This window comes from Lolium rigidum, chromosome 5 (genome assembly GCF_022539505.1).
Source record: "Lolium rigidum isolate FL_2022 chromosome 5, APGP_CSIRO_Lrig_0.1, whole genome shotgun sequence".
NCBI classification, from domain to species: Eukaryota; Viridiplantae; Streptophyta; class Magnoliopsida; order Poales; family Poaceae; genus Lolium; species Lolium rigidum.
Window position 1 is genome coordinate 22,077,290 of NC_061512.1, and position 15,722 is coordinate 22,093,011.

General features: G+C 43.1%; 2 protein-coding genes across 2 annotated transcripts; both read left to right on the forward strand.

Annotated features, from left to right (window-relative positions):
* Window positions 1–6,313: 6,313 nt before the first annotated feature.
* On the forward strand, window positions 6,314–9,600 carry LOC124655712. Its single transcript, XM_047194565.1, has 6 exons — window positions 6,314–6,497; window positions 7,113–7,243; window positions 7,338–7,379; window positions 7,574–7,738; window positions 7,846–8,001; window positions 9,151–9,600. Exons 1-6 carry the CDS (start codon window positions 6,314–6,316, stop codon window positions 9,199–9,201), a joined length of 729 nt encoding a protein of 242 aa, XP_047050521.1. The 3' UTR covers window positions 9,202–9,600.
* Window positions 9,601–10,113: 513 nt separating this feature from the next.
* On the forward strand, window positions 10,114–15,583 carry LOC124655713. Its single transcript, XM_047194566.1, has 12 exons — window positions 10,114–10,216; window positions 11,581–11,711; window positions 11,802–11,873; window positions 11,956–12,069; window positions 12,848–12,916; window positions 13,005–13,061; window positions 13,594–13,647; window positions 13,722–13,784; window positions 13,871–13,933; window positions 14,138–14,302; window positions 14,435–14,569; window positions 15,332–15,583. Exons 1-12 carry the CDS (start codon window positions 10,114–10,116, stop codon window positions 15,581–15,583), a joined length of 1,278 nt encoding a protein of 425 aa, XP_047050522.1.
* The last annotated feature ends 139 nt before the right edge of the window (window positions 15,584–15,722 follow it).

Below are 15,722 nucleotides of genomic sequence, written 5' to 3' on the forward strand. Positions count from 1 at the left end.
GAGAAACCAAATATGCAAACCAAATTAGCAAGCTCTAAGTATTTCTTCATTAATGGGTGCAAAGTATATGATGCAAGAGCTTAAACATGAGCACAACAATTGCCAAGTATCAAATTATCCAAGATATTTTAGAATTACTACATGTAGCATTTTCCAATTCCAACCATATAATAATTTAACGAAGATGAAACTTCGCCATGAATACTATGAGTAGAGCCTAAGGACATATTTGTCCATATGCTACAGCGGAGCGTGTCTCTCTCCCATAAAGTGAATGCTAGGATCCATTTTATTCAAACAAAAACAAAAAACAAAAACAAACCGAGCGCTCCAAGCAAAGTACATAAGATGTGACGGAATAAAAATATAGTTTCGGGGGAGGAACCTGATAATGTTGTCGATGAAGAAGGGGATGCCTTGGGCATCCCCAAGCTTAGACAGCTGAGTCTTCTTAGAATATGCAGGGGTGAACCACCGGGCATCCCCAAGCTTAGAGCTTTCACTCTCCTTAATCATATTGCATCATACTCCTCTCTTGATCCTTGAAAACTTCCTCCACACCAAACTCGAAACAACTCATTAGAGGGTTAGTGCATAATAAAAATTCACATGTTCAGAGGTGACACAATCATTCTTAACACTTCCGGACATTGCATAAAGCTCTTGGACATTAATGGATCAAAGAAATTCATCCAACATAGTGAAAGAGGCAATGCGAAATAAAAGACAGAATCTGTCAAAACGAACAGATCAAGTAAAGATGGATTTTATTAGGCCACCGGACTTGCTCAAATGAAAATGCTCAAATTGAATGAAAGTTACGTACATATGCGAGGATCACGTAGTAGGTAGGTATGGTGGACACAAATGGCATAGTTGTTGGCTCAAGGATTTTGGATGCATGAGAAGTATTCCCTCTCGATACAAGGTTTAGGCTAGCAAGGTTATTTGAAACAAACACAAGGATGAACCGGTGCAGCAAAACTCACATAAAAGACATATTGTAAACATTATAAGACTCTACACCGTCTTTCTTGTTGTTCAAAACTCAATACTAAAAATCATCTAGACTTAGAGAGACCAAATATGCAAACCAAATTTAGCAAGCTCTAGGTGTTTCTTCATTAATGGGTGCAAAGTATATGATGCAAGAGCTTAAACATGAGCACAACAATTGCCAAGTATCAAATTATTCAAGACATTTTAGAATTACTACATGTAGCATTTCCCGATTCCAACCATATAACAATTTAACGAAGAAGATTCAACCTTCGCCATGAATACTATGAGTAAAGCCTAAGGACATATTTGTCCATATGCAACGACGGAGCGTGTCTCTCTCCCACACAATGAATGCTAGGATCCATTTTATTCAAACAAAACAAAAACAAAAACAAACCGACGCTCCAAGCAAAGCACATTAGATGTGACGGAATAAAAATATAGTTTCAGGGGAGGAACCTGATAATGTTGTCGATGAAGAAGGGGATGTCTTGGGCATCCCCAAGCTTAGACGCTTGAGTCTTCTTAGAATATGCGAGGGTGAACCACGGGGCATCCCCAAGCTTAGAGCTTTCACTCTCCTTGATCATATTGCATCATTTCCCTCTCTTGATCCTTGAAAACTTCCTCCACACCAAACTCGAAACAACTCATTAGAGGGTTAGTGCACAATAAAAATTAACATGTTCAGAGGTGACATAATCATTCTTAACACTTCTGGACATTGCATAAAGCTACTGGATATTAATGGAACAAAGAAATTCATCCATCATAGCAAAAGAGGCAATGCGAAATAAAAGGCAGAATCTGTCAAAACAGAACATTCCGTAAAGATGGATTTTATCGAGGCACCATACTTGCTCAAATGAAAATGCCCAAATTGAATGAAAGTTGCGTACATATCTAAGGATCACTCACGTAAATTGGCATAATTTTCTGAGTTACCTACAGAGAATTAGGCCCAGATTCGTGACAGCAAGAAATCTGTTTCTGCACGGTAATCCAAATCTAGTATGAACCTTACTATCAAAGACTTTACTTGGCACAACTAGGCACAAAAATAAGATAAGGAGAGGTTGCTACAGTAGTAACAACTTCCAAGACTCAAATATAAAACAAAGTTACTGTAGCAAAATAAACACATGGGTTATCTCCCAAGAAGTTATTTCTTTATAGCCATTAAGATGGGCTCAACAGTTTTAATGATGCACTCGCAAGAAATAGTAGTTGAAGCAAAAGAGAGCATCAAGAGGCAAATTCAAAACAAATTTAAGTCTAACATGCTTCCTATGCATAGGAGTCTTGTAAATTAACAAGTTCATGAAGAGCAAAGTAACAAGCATAGGAAGATAGAACAAGTGTAGCTTCAAAAATTTCAGCACATAGAGAGGCATTTTAGTAACATGAAAATTTCTACAACCATATTTTCCTCTCTCATAATAACTTTCGGTAGCAACATGAGCAAACTCAACAATATAACTATCAAATGAAACATTCTTATCATGAGTCTCATGCATAAAATTATTACTCTCCACATAAGCATAATCAGTTTTATTAGTTGTAGTGGGAGCAAATTCAACAAAGTAGCTATCATTATTATTCTCATCATCAAATATAGGAGGCATATTGTAATCATAATCAAATTTATCCTCCATAACAGGCGGTACTAAAAGACTACTATCATTATAATCATCATAAATAGGAGGCAAAGCATCATCAAAGTAAATTTTCTCCTCAATGCTTGGGGGACTAAAAATATCATGCTCATCAAAGCCAGCTTCCCCCAAGCTTAGAACTTTCTACATTATTAGCAACAATGGTATTCAAAGTGTTCATACTAATATGTTCCATGGGTTTTTTAATTTTCGCATCAAACCATCCATGTCTTAAATCAGGAAATAGAATAAGAAGCTCATTGTTGTCCATTATGCCAAACTAGTGTAAACAAGAAACAAAAAGATGCAATTGCGGGATCTAAAGGAAATAGCTTCGAGCACATACACAATGGCAACAGAAAAGTACTTTTACCTGGGACCGGAGTATGAATGCCTTTTACCTTTCCTCCCCGGCAACGGCGCCAGAAAAGTGCTTGATGTCTACGGGTGCTTCTATTCTTGTAGACAGTGTTGGGCCTCCAAGAGAAGAGGTTTGTAGAACAGCAGCAAGTTTCCCTTAAGTGGATCACCCAAGGTTTATCGAACTCGAGGAGGAAGAGGTCAAAGATATCCCTCTCATGCAACCCTGCAACCACAAAGCAAGAAGTCTCTTGTGTCCCCAACACACCTAATAAGTGCACTAGTTCGGCGAAGAGATAGTGAAATACAAGTGGTATGAATGAATATGAGCAAGTAGTAACGGCGCGAGAAAAGTGCTTGTCTGGCGTGCGGTTGATGGTAGTAATATTGCGGGACGTAAAGATGCGATAAAACGAGTAAACAAGCGGCGATAGCGATATTTAGGAACAAGGCATAGGGATCATACTTTCACTAGTGGACACTCTCAACATTGATCACATAACAGAATAAATAGATAGATGCTAGACTCTACACTCTCTTGTTGGATGATGAACACCACTAGCGTGTAGGATTACACGAACCCTCAATGCCGGAGTTAACAAGCTCCACAATATTCGATGTTCATGTTTAAATAACCTTAGAGTGCACGACAGATCAACATAACCAAACCAAGTACTAACATAGCATGCACACTTGTCACCTTCACGCTACGAAAGGAGGCATAGATCACATCAATACTATCATAGCAATAGTTAACTTCATAATCTACAAGAGATCACAATCATAGCCTACGCCAAGTACTACACGATGCACACACTCGCCACCATTACACCGTGCGGGAGGAATAAACTACTTTAATAACATCACTAGAGTAGCACACGGATAAATTGTGATACAAAACACATTGCAATCATAAAGGGATATAAATAAGCACTTCACTATGCCATTCATAACGGTGAATAAGTATTCACGTGAAATATAGCCTAAGAGATCCACACGGTGCACACTACTTGTCACCTTTACACACGTGGGACAAGGAGTCTCCTGGAGATCACATAAGTAAAATCCACTTGACTAGCACAATGACATCTAGATTACAAGCATCATCATATGAATCTCAATCATGTAAGGCAGCTCATGAGATTATTGTATTGAAGCACATAGGAGAGAGATTAACCACATAGCTACCGGTATAGCCCCGAGCCTCGATGGAGAACTACTCCCTCCTCATGGGAGACAACAGCGTTGATGAAGATGGCGGTGGTGTCGATGGAGGAGCCTTCCGGGGGCACTTCCCCGTCCCGGCGGCGTGCCGGAACGGAGACTCCTGTCCCCCAGATCTTGGCTTCGCGATGGCGGCGGCTCTGGAAGGTTTTTCTCTGGTTTCGTCGAACGTGTCGTCGTTTTTAGGTCAGGGACCTTTATATAGGCGAAGAGGCGGAGTCGGGGAGGCGACGAGGCGGTGACACACTAGGGGGGCGCGCCCCCCTAGGGCCGCGCCGACTCGTCGTCCGGAGGCCCGAGTGGCCCTCCTCCGGCGACTCTCGGGTGTTCGGAAGCTTCGTGGAAAAATAGGATGTCGGGCGTTGATTTCGTCCGATTCCGAGAATATTTCCTTACTAGGATTTCGGAACCAAAAACAAGCAGAAAACGACAAGCGGCCCTTCGGCATCTCGTCAATAGGTTAGTTCCGGAAAACGCATAAATATGACATAAAGTATGCATAAAACATGTAGATATCATCAATAATGTGGCATGGAACATAAGAAATTATCGATACGTCGGAGACATATCAATGGCATTGTCGGTGATCTGGTAGATGAGTATGTGAAATCAATGTACATGTCATGTAGAGCGATGGTTGCTTTGTAGTCGGTGGAGAATATTTGAGACAACCAACCGCATCGGACACAGCCCGCATGTTGTCACTCAACGTTTTCGTGGTTCACCGTGATTTTTGCAACATCAACTACATGCAATGGCGAGTGGAAGAACTACCCATTTGGTTCGCATGAACAAGTACAAGGGACATTTTGAGGAATGCACGGTCATATTTGAAGCCGTCACTTCACATGACTTATGGATTTGACACTCATTTTTTTGGGATGGTCGGCTCCCTAATGATATCAACGTGTTAAAACGCTCTCCAGGTATTTAATAGGCTTGCACATGGCGAGTCCCCTGATGTCCATTTTGATATCAATGGCCACCGGTACTACGAGGGGCAGTATCTATGGCATCTATCCATATTAGGCTACGCTCCTGAAAACAATCCGACATCCCAACGGCGGGAAACAATCAAGATTTGCTAAAGAGCAAGAAGTGACCAGGAAAGATGTCGAACATGCGTTTGTTGTCCTCCAAACTTGTTGGGCTATTGTTCGGCATCCTGCTCAAACATGGAGTATCCAAACTATGTAGGAGATGATGATCGCTTGTGTGATCATGCACAAGATGATTGCTGAGCAAAAGCGGGATGATTCCCTATTTAACAATAATTGTGAAGGCCAAAGGGAGTTGGTTCAACCTCAGGGTAGTAGTCCGGTAACGTTCCAGGATATCCTCCATATGCATCATGAAACAGTTCACAATCGGTTCCAAACTGATTTGATTGAGCACATGTTGAAAACAATGCCAAGAACAATGAACAAAACCCATAGATCACTTTGTATCATTCGACATTTCATGTAATTCACATACTATGTTATTTAATTATTGGATGATTTGTTTTTGTAATAGATTTTGAATTTTTATGTGTAATTTTTCTATTTATAGAAATTATTTGTGTCCCTATTTTATTAAATAGTTAGCTTGCCAAAGGAAACCATTTAAGCAGGTCCAAATAAGTGTCTCGTGTTGGGTGGATCATGCGACTCAAACGGGCGGACTGAACTTTGACCTCTTCTCACACATCCGGGAGACCACCTAAATGGACCAAATAAAACACAAAAGGTATCCTATTTGGTCAGCCGTGTTGGAGATACCCTTATCAATGCTCTACTACCAACTCTAATTTATTTTTAACCAATATTATTTAATTTGTGAGTAAGAAACAATAGCTTTACCAAAACATTAGCTAGTACCAAAATTTAGGTAGAGCTGTATTCTCGATTTTTTTTTTTGGGTAGAGCAATCTTGGACGCACAGGCCAAACCCACCTTGATCTCTCCGGCCCCACCGGGCAGTGCTCCCTCTTAAAAGACGTTCTGGGTTGGCTCCGAGGAGCGAAGCCAAGCTACAATCCTAGAACTCCTCCTTCCTTCCTAGGCGAATCCGAGTATTTTCCGATCTGCGGGATGCGGATCCATAGGCTGGCCGCGGCGGCGGCGCTGCTAGTGCTGCTGCTCGTCGTAGCTGGGGCGGCGGCGGTTGCGGGGGATGTGGGGCCGGAGGAGATCGCGGGGAAGGCGAGGGCCAATGAGGAGGAGGCGGTGCTCGCGACCGAGCTCGGGAAGCTCAGGGCCAAGGTCGCCGCCCTAGGTGCGTGCTTACATTGCTCGATTCCGTTTGGGCCGTGGTTGGTGCATGCTGCTACTGCTTTCGTTTGGTGGGGTTTACTAGGGTTTTATGTTTTGGAGATTTCAACTGATAGACTAGGTCCTTCCGCGATTTTGTGAGCTAGGGAACGGATTGGGTGATTAGGGAGCAGATTGTTCTGTGCCTTACAAAGTTCATGATTAGTGGCATTGTTGGTCAAAAGCCTTCGAGATGCTCCTAATAGTCCAGCAGTGTTCCCTTGCTTAATTAGAGCCACATAATCAGATATGATTCATCCTACTGGCCAGTGTCATCTTGGAGGAGGACTGGAACTCACATCCAACTAGTTCCCCTCTCTTGGACCACGATTAAAACACAGGACGGGGCTTCTAGGGTAAATGACATGTTTAGTTTGATTTTGAGGAGGTTCGCCATAGGCATGTCTTTGGGTGAATTAGTTTTAGTTAGGAAGTGAAATAAATTGTCTGAGAACTGAGAAGCTGCGTTCAGGCCGAATCAATTTCTAGTCGTGGCAGCAAATCAATTTGTATTTCTCACAAAAATGCGTTTGTGCCACCTGATCCTTTCTGAAACTGTCAAACTATTGTCACCTAGCAGAGGCGAGCATCGTCGCGATTACCCTGGAGTGCACTGAAACACTGGAAAAGGCTACCGGAGCGATATTACAGAACATTGCTACTCTTCAGAATGAACATGGGAAACCTGATGTCAACAGCTTACTGCAGAAGGTACCTCCTAGCTTAAACTTTTCTGAAATGAAATATGCCAAGCTGAATGCATTATTTCTTTGTTGTTTATAACCTGTCTATTAAATCACTGCAGGCAAAGGAATGGGCCAAGCCCCACGTGGAAACTGCCAAGACGGTACTGTTCTTATTTGTTTCTGGATTTGTAACAAGTTTGTAGAAGCATAAAGATTATCTAAAATGTAAAACATGCATGATATGTGGATGTGTTCATGGCTAATTCTTGGTATTCGTGGATATTAAGATCTTAATGTTGTGAGCTCTTGGTGTCATTATTCACTGTCATTGACGATAATGTTTTCACTCTTGAAGAAATGGATTCCTGTTATTAAAGAGAATTGGGCTACAGCAAAGACAAACACGGAACCTTATGTGCAAATGGTCCCAGCAAAATCAGTAGAGGTTTATCAAGCATCAAGGGATGCTATCTCAGCTCATGCTCTGAAGGCACATGAATTTGCTGATCCCTATTTCCAGGTACACTAGATCCTCCTTTTACACTGGGTCATAGGGTTTTTTTTAGTTGCTGTAGTATTGAACACTACTGTTAATCATTGATCTATGTTGTTTGAATATATTTTCAGGAAGCCAAGAAGTTATCCAAACCTTATATTGATCAAGTTGCTAAGGCCAGTAAACCACATGTTGAGAAGCTTAAAACCACCCTGAAACCTTACACTGACAAAGCAGGCAGTGCATATGAAAAGTTTCTTGGGACAGCTAATTTATATCAACAGCAGGTATTTCTTCTCTTAATTATTCTACTTCTGTTAAATATTCTAGATTTTCAGTTCCAGTTAAATATTATTGATTGGTTGTTTTAGACACTTGTATGCTGCTGTTACCGTTATTCCTGTTTCTTTTGTGGTGTTAAACTCTTGGCTTAATCTGTAGGATTTGAGGTTATCCTAATTCATACATTTGTTATATATGCCTTCATGGCTGATCACTTCATCTATAACCTCCACTTTTCTTTGCAGTTAGTTATAGTATAATGCAGTGGGTCTGACATAGCAGGAATTCTTGCATATACCGCACCCCCTGCATCTCCTCTTTAGTTACTGTGACTCTGGGAGGATGGGCACCCCCACCTCAGGCTTGATTTTCGACTGGAGCCTTAGCTGCAACCCCCTATGTGTGTGTGTGGTAGTATGGCAAGGTCTAGGCTAGTAATTAAACCCCCTTCTCTCGTTTGCACTTTGCACATTTTTCATTGGGAGGATAAGCAAATAGATACAAGAGTTGGGCAGCAAATGTGAGATCAAATATCAAGCAACACACACTAGCTACACCTCATGCCAATTTGCACAGTCGGTACTGATGCCCGTTTCTCTATCAATTCATTGAGACACAAAGCTCTTGCGTTTTCTTAAAAACAATATAAACTTTTTGTGTATCTTTTGTGCACCATAGTTAATTGGTTGAGTCTAATACTGCCTTAGTCCTCAAACTTATCGTGCACGTGCTTAGATATTGTTGCTGAGTCGCACTCTTTTGTCATCCAATAGGCTGGACAAGAAGGCACTAAATTGAATTAACCTTCCTACTTTCCTTGAACTATATACCTTTTGTCGCAGCTATAAGCAACTATGGTAAACTGGCCGGAAGATTCACCGCACATAATCAAAGAATCAAAGGATTTTCCTTTTCAGGGTCAGGCAACTATATATACATCTAATTAACCATCGTACTTAACTTGAAACTTAGTTATCCAAGATTATGCAACATATGTTTTGATAAAGGAATATTAGTTGCTGATGTCCTTAGCATTGTTGCTGTTTTCTGGAGAGTTTGGAGTTTCAGAAGTGAAGCTTGATTTGAAAATAAGAGAATACTAGATCCTTTTGTTCTTATTCATGTTGTCTTAAATGCTTCGGTAACTTTTGCAGAAAGAGCAGGAAAGCGGAGAGGAACCGGTGCAGGGAGTAAAAACTCTTTGAGCAGGTGGCAAATGAAGTGTTCCGAGGTCCACATGGTTGGAGAGTTGATGTTTCCAGGTTTATGGCTTGAAGTGATGGATTAGATAGATGTGGGCAACTGAAGTGTAGATAGTCCTTTTGGCAACAGAATTAGATAGTAAAGCTAGCTCTTGTTTTGGGTGTTGTTCTGGTGGTGCAGTAAGTTTCTGCATTTGGTCGATGGTGGAAAATGATCCCCTGTCCCCTGGGCATGTCCGGGTGTTGTTTCTTTTGAGGTCCTTTTAACTCTGGGTAGCGTCAGCTTAGCGCCCTTCCCTGCTAGATAGAACTAGTACTTCCCTGCTAGATAGAACTAGTTGTTACTTAGTTTTCTTTTCTTTCAGTTCTTGTAGTGAACAACTGTGGTTTCTATAATAGAAATCCGAGAGGAAACTCTCTTTAAAAAGTGGTATCAATCTTGAAGGAATTCCCAATTGTCTATCTCACCAACAGGGGAAGACCCACTAGGCCACTACATGGTAATAGGCGCTACACACCACACACACACACGTGAGCAAAACTTGATCAAGAATCATCTATCCCCATGATGCCATGACGAACATGAGAACACGTCTTGGACGGAACTAACCGAGCGATAGAAACAAAGAACAGCGATCCGATAACTTATCTTGCACACAGACTGATGCAAATCAAAGCAGCAGTCATCACACAAAGATTCGTCGCCCTTTTATTTCAACAATGACAAAAAAAAAATTCATCCTTCACAGAATGTTGAAAGCTTGCATAATAAGTTCCTAACTGAACCAAGAAGAGCAAAAAGCCCATTCGTGGGCCAGCAGACAGTTTCTTTTTGGACCATAGTAAATGGGCTTCCGGGCCTGATCGTAGCGCCTTGCCATCGGACAAACACTGTCACCGGTCGGCAAATCCTGTATGCCGCCCGTTGCGGCCTTGAAGCCTCACGTCACGTACCCCCGCGTGCCTGCCCTTGGTGACAACGGGGTTTGCATGGCTGGCGGCATCGTCACCGACGAAGGTGAGGCGGAAAACTTAGGGTTTAGGGGTGGGTGGGGCCTTGTCGGCGCTGGAGAAGAAGCGGGTGCGAGGGGATTAGAGGGATGGTTGGGAGGCGTGTGGAGATCATGTGGAGGCGGCGATTTGCCAAGGCGGCGTATTATTGCGTGAGGTGGCATCGCTAAAAGCGGTGTATAGGACCCGGTCGCCGGCACCAATGCCAGCCCCGCGCCACCATGGAGCTGCTGCTTCTCACCGCCAGGCGACGTGACCAGAATGTTCCTGGGCCCCACCAGACAGTGACCGAGTCCCGACGCATGTAGCCCAGCTGTAAATGAGGCAGGAACCAGGGGCCCACCAGGCAGTGTGCCAGCCCAGATGCAGGCGGCACAGCACGGACAGCGGCGCACGTGCCGCGCACCCTGTCCCCGCCAGCCGGCGTCCACGCCCACGTGCTCCAACTTAAAAACCATCCGCGCTCGCTCGCTGGCTCCCAGGACGGAGCGAAGCTACCACCAGCCCAGCACTCCTCCTTCCTTCCTAGGCGGCGCCGCCGAGTGTTCCCCGATCTGCGGGATGCGGATCCCGAGGCTCCCCGCCGCGGCGGCGGCGGCGCTGCTGGTGCTGCTGCTCGCGGTCGCCGGGGCGGCGGCGCAGGAGGGCGTGGGGCCGGATGAGATCGCGGCGAAGGCGAGGGCGCAGGAGGAGGTGGCGGCGCTCGCGGCCGAGCTCAGGGCGAAGGTCTCCGCCCTAGGTGCGTGCGCCTCTCTCACACGGCTCCGCTCGATTCGGTTGCTGCCCTGCTCCCTTCGGTTCTGCTTAGTCCGATGGGGGGTTTGCTAGGGTTTTAGAGTTGGCTTGATCTGGCGGACTAGGTCCTACCGCGGTTTGACGACCTAGGAGTCGGATTTTGCTGATTAGGGAGCAGACTGGTTCGGTGGCTCATGGCTCTGGTGCTGAACAGGAATCGGTGATAGAGGCTAAGGAATCATCGTTTCGTCTTGTTAAACGATTGCAATGTTGGGCAAACGCCTTCTCGGTGCACAGCCCTACAGCTTTCCCTTGCTTAATTAGAGCCAGATATGCCATTCAGTCCACTCCTGAGGCAGTGCCATTTTGTAAGGGGGCTGGAACTCGCCATCGAATTAGTTGCCCTTGTTTGGGCAACAACTAAAATGCAGGGAGAAGCTTCTAGGGTCAAGGATCCGATTAGTTTGGCTTTGAAGAGTTTCGCCATGGGCATGCCTTGGGTCAAAATAACTTTAGCTACTAAGTGAAATAAATTGTGTTTAGGCACTGTGTTCTGTCAAATCAATTTCTAGTCATCGCAAAATGTATTTGTGCCACCTGATTCCTTACTGAAAGTGTCAAACTATTGCCACCCAGCAGAGGCCAGCATTGTGGCGAAGACCGAGGAGTTGAAGAGCAAGGATGGCGGCATTGAAACACTGGAAACTGTCGTTGGGGAGATGTCGCAGAACATTGCTACTCTGCAGAGTGAGATAGCTTCCCTCCAGGTATATGTTACCATCGACAATATACTTCTTAGTCTTTTTTTGCCGTAACCTGTTGAAGAAATTATGCTCATTTACTGCTGCTTTACACAGTCGAAGAGATCTGCAGCTGCAGAGGAGCAGGCAGGCAAGGCCAAGGCCCGGGCTATTGAGCTTCAGAACCAGGTAGTGTGCAATACCGCATACAGAGCACCGTAAAATGGGTGCAACAATTAGAGTTTGTGGTTTCTGATCCTGCCGCTTCCAGATTGAGAAGCTCAAGAATGACATTGCTGCACAAAACAACAAAAAGGCAACTATGGAGGCCAGGGCTAGCGATGCGGAGAAGAAAGTGCAGGAGCTGAATGCTAAGCTGGAGAGAGTAAGTGCGCAACCGTGGCTGTCTTCTCTGTTAATCCACAACTTCTATTCTTTATGTGGGTATCAATTCTTGGAAAGGTTCCATTCGCTCAGCGTGAAATACTTTGTGAGTCTGTCCTGTTGTGTTGTCGTTGAAATACTTCTCTTCTTTATGTTGGTATCAACCTATTGTGTTGTTTCCACAATTCTGACTTCATGGATTTCTTATATGATTAAAAAGGAGATAAATGCTTCATCACAGTAGGTCAACAATGGTTAATGCTGCTGGTTTCTGTATTGCATGTGATTCCGAATGCTGGTAGGCTGGTAAATAATTGCAATTTACTTTGCTCATGGTAATTACAGTGTAATTATGTAACTATACTACAGAAGAGTCACAAAATTCTTTAGGTGGAATTTCTCCAGTATAAGTCTTTTTAAGGAGAACTTTTATACAGTAACTTTGCCCTGAAATCTGCAGCATGACTTTGCATATTTGATGATACTATTTGAGGAAAAAAATTAGACAATGGTGCAAAATTCTATATTTTGATACAATAGGTTGCATGGTAGATCAATATCATCACTTGTGTTTTTTTTTTCTTTTTATTTTATTTTATCTTAGACCTTAGGGAGAGCTGAGCCTCATGCTCTGTTTAATTAAACCAAAAATGGGGTAAGGCTCATCTCTTGCTGACCTATAATGTTTTGTGTGGAAACAGGGGTATATCCCTTGAATGCCCTTTTTCGTTTGGTGAATACTGTCCTTATATTTATACTGTTTTAAATTTTCTTAATAGCTGCAAAAGACAAGTGCTGAGCAAAAGCGTAGGGTCCAGAAGACCCAACATGCTCTTAAAGTTGCAGAGGTTTGTGATATATGTGACTTCTGTGGTACATTTTTCTGTTACAGTTCTGCGATGCATTCTCTTCAATTGATTGTTCTCATGTTTGTAGGAGGAGCTGATGAGGGTGCAGTTAGAAACAACAACGAAATCTGAGCAGCTCGGAGAGGTAATTTTGCATCCCATACCTACTGTCCTATCATTGGTTGTCAGCTTGATGTGAATTTGATTATATCAATAAGGTATCAGGACATAGATTTTAGACTGGATTGTCTATTTGCTTCGCAATCTTGGCGTAGCAGGCATGCTGTTTTGTACAACACATTTCAAATCAACTTAGTGCCCAGCTCAGCCTAGTGTAGTTTTCATGAAGTCTTACATAATGGTAATAATACTAACTTTTAATCGCTGAACCAAGCATGTTGAGTACCTGCATTTGCGTGCACCTTTGTTGTTGGACAGTGTATTGAAAGGTGCTGATTCCTGATGATGGTGACTATTCCTGTCATGGGTGTAATTCATCTGTCGACAATTATACGCTTAACCTCACCTGGTACTTTCTTGAAATTATTACGGCGAGTATCATACTGATTGTTGTGGACACCTTGTACCCGCCGTTGGTGGCTTTATTGATTTGAAGCCGGGCTCTGCTCGAGCTTTCAGTCTAAAAAAGTATCATACTGATTGTTACTCTCTGGCAGGTTCATGGGGCATGGTTGCCACCTTGGTTAGCGACACATGCAGCTCGCTCAATGGTACGAGTGGACCTACAACTTATGCCTCCTCTTAGTGTACATTCTTGCAACATGCTCATCATGTTATCATGTAGGAGTTAATGTCAAGTCAATGGAACGAACATGGGAAACCCGCTTTCAACAGTTTGCTGCAGAAGGTGCCTCCTTAAAACATATATGAAATATGCCAAGCTAGACACATCACGTATTCATTGTTCATAACCTGCCAATTAAATCACTGCAGGCATCAGAAAAATCAGTGCAGGTGAAGGAATGGGCCAAGCCTCACATTCACACTGCCAAGACGGTACTGTTCTTACTTGTTCCTGAAGTTGTAGCTCAGGAAAATTGTTAGAAGCATAATATTTATCTATAGTGTAAAGCATGCGCCATATGTGTATGCATCTATGGCCAATTCTTGGTATACATGGATATCATGAAGCATTTTATTGTTGTGAGCTTTTGACATCTTTATTCATTTTCACTAACAATGATGTTCTTATTCTTGAAGAAATGGATTCCTGTTATTAAAGAGAAGTGGGCCATTGCAAAGACAAACACGGAACCTTATATGCAAATGGTCTCAGCAAAATCAGTAGAGGTTTATCAAGCATCAAGAGATGCCATCTCACCTCATGTTCTGAAGGCACATCAATTTGCTAATCCCTATTTCCAGGTACATTAGATCCCGCTTGTTCAGCAATTTGAGGGACAGCATGTGTCTTACACTTTGCTCACAATTTTTTGTTGTTATAACAAACATTGCTATTGACATATTGATCTGTGTCGTTCAAATATATTTTTTCAGGAGGCCAAGAAGCTATCCAAACCCTACATTGATCAAGTTGCTAAGGCCAGTAAACCACATGTCAAGAAACTTGAAACCACCCTGAAGCCTTACTCTAAAAAGTTTCTTGAGACGGCTACTTTATATCATGAGCAGGTATTTTTTCTCTTAATATTTCCCCTTCTCTTAAATATTCCAGATTTTTGGTTCCAATTAAATATTAATGCTTGATTGTTTAGACATTTTTATTCTTCAGTTATCATTAACTCTTAGTTTTGAGAAATTCTTGGCTGAATCTGTAGGGTAGTTTATGTGATCTTTGTTCATGTATTCTTGTACAACACCGCATTTTGCATAACTTCCACTGTTTTTTTTTCCTATCCTGAGATGGCAGTCTACCATCGATGCATTTTGCAGCTCCCTAATCGAATGCATATCATCAATTAATCTAATGGACTTTTTAGCCCCATAACTTCACAGTTAGTTATAGTTTAATGCAGCAGGTTGGACTTACTAGGAATCTTGCAGATACCTCCCCCTTCCATTTACCTCTCCCCCTCTCCAGTTTTAGTTGGAAGGCACACACCCCGATCTTGCACAGCCCTTGGATGCCATCAATACTGAAGCCCGGGCTTGGTTTTTGCCCTGCCGTATGGCCGCGTATGTGACATTATGGCCTAGTCTCGGCTTGTAATTTAACCCCTTTATGTACCAATGCATTGAGGCACAATGTGAACTTTCACAGGGTTCCTTTGTGCACCTTAGGTAATTGGTTGGCTGACATCTCTTCATCCTCAAACTTATTATGCCTTTGCCGTTGTGGTCTCCCACGCCCTGCCGCCCTCCTGTTTGATCAGGAGGAGAACAATGTCTGAGCTACGCCTTCTATAGGTTAGTTTGTTTCCTGTGATGTCCCAGTTTGGAGTGCAGGAGATCACGCCCGCCACTACCGATGCTTTGAACTCATGGTTGCTCACAGCAGCAGCTGGAACACGGGCAAATTCCAAGGGCATTAGCTTGCTGATAGCTAATCGCACTGCTGGCGAATCTGGAATATCAGATATGACAGCGTTTTCAATAGCTCGAGGCCAGTTTGAACCTGTGGTTGATGGGATCATGCCAGAAGTCAAGCTTTGGAAGGTGGCAGGAGCAAAAGCCCTTCGAAGCTGACCTTTGCATTCCAGACCTCCTGACACTGGATGTGCTTCTTAAACTCTTCTTTTTGGTAGCTTAGAGCAGGTCCTTTGATTTCTGTTTGGCCATCACCAACACACATTTAGATGTGTAGTTGAGAATTTGTTGTTACTAA